At 39.3% G+C, this 835-nt stretch overlaps 1 protein-coding gene across 1 annotated transcript in view; it reads left to right on the top strand.

Moving 5' to 3' along the window:
• Positions 1-325: 325 nt before the first annotated feature.
• The window catches only part of LOC106683339 (actin-binding Rho-activating protein), an 86,973-nt gene continuing 86,463 nt past the window's right edge, over positions 326-835 (top strand). Inside the window, exon 1 of the mRNA XM_067052142.1 lies at positions 326-512. Within this exon, the coding sequence (XP_066908243.1) occupies positions 367-512 (146 nt within the window). The 5' untranslated portion in view covers positions 326-366. The remainder of the gene's footprint in view (positions 513-835) is intronic.

The following is an 835-nucleotide window of genomic DNA, read 5'->3' as shown; positions in this document are numbered from 1 at the left end:
ATACATACCTATTTTGAAGTCGGCAAAAACAAGATATTTTATTCTACCAATTTACAGATCCTGCTATATAACGTTAATTAAAATGAATTAATTTCATGAGGTTATATCATTTTTGAACGGCGGGCATGAGCCAGTAAATGAGAACTTGTCTGTATGACGAGTGATACCATTAGCGTACAGTCTTTATTTAGCTTTGTTTTTGAAACGAACGACGTCCGAATAGAAGGAATAGTCATTTTTCCCTTCCGGTCCTGAGAGACACTGTTTACCGCGGGAGGTGGAGGTGGCTGGCCCGAGTCCAGGGTGGGGCAGCTAAAACCCAGAGAGCCGGCGAAGAGAGGACAGTCTGTAAGTGAACGCGACAAGATGCCCGTCGGAGGACTCCTGAACGATATGATCCACAAGTTCGACCAGCAGGCGACTAAGCACCTCGAAGCACAAAGTCTCAACCCTTTCTCCGGAAAGTTCAGCAGGTCGCCGTCGCCGAGACCTTCCGACGAAGACTATGGAAAGTAAGCCCACTATCTTATCTACAAATTTTATAAAACTCGTTTTTTTTTCTTGTTTTAAGCTAAAAAAAGCGCTAGTTTAATTTTTTGGACAATTACTTAAAATTTATGATATACTAGTGAAATATATTTGCACGATCTTGATTGAAGCATTCATTTATTTAGGATCCTCGAACAAGGCAATGTCATTTCACTGGAGTATAGTATTTGTCGAAAAAGTATTTTCAAAACTTGATTTCCATATCCAATTAAACCTGATTAAAAAGAATATTATTCGTCGTCTGAATTAAAAAATATAATTACACCGGGAGTGAACTATTCTCGGA

Source organism: Halyomorpha halys, unplaced genomic scaffold, assembly GCF_000696795.3.
Source record: "Halyomorpha halys isolate HHAL.00 unplaced genomic scaffold, Hhal_1.1 Scaffold26.1, whole genome shotgun sequence".
Taxonomy (NCBI): domain Eukaryota; kingdom Metazoa; phylum Arthropoda; class Insecta; order Hemiptera; family Pentatomidae; genus Halyomorpha; species Halyomorpha halys.
The sequence above is the reverse complement of the archived record's forward strand: the minus strand, read 5'-3'. Positions and strand labels throughout refer to the sequence as shown.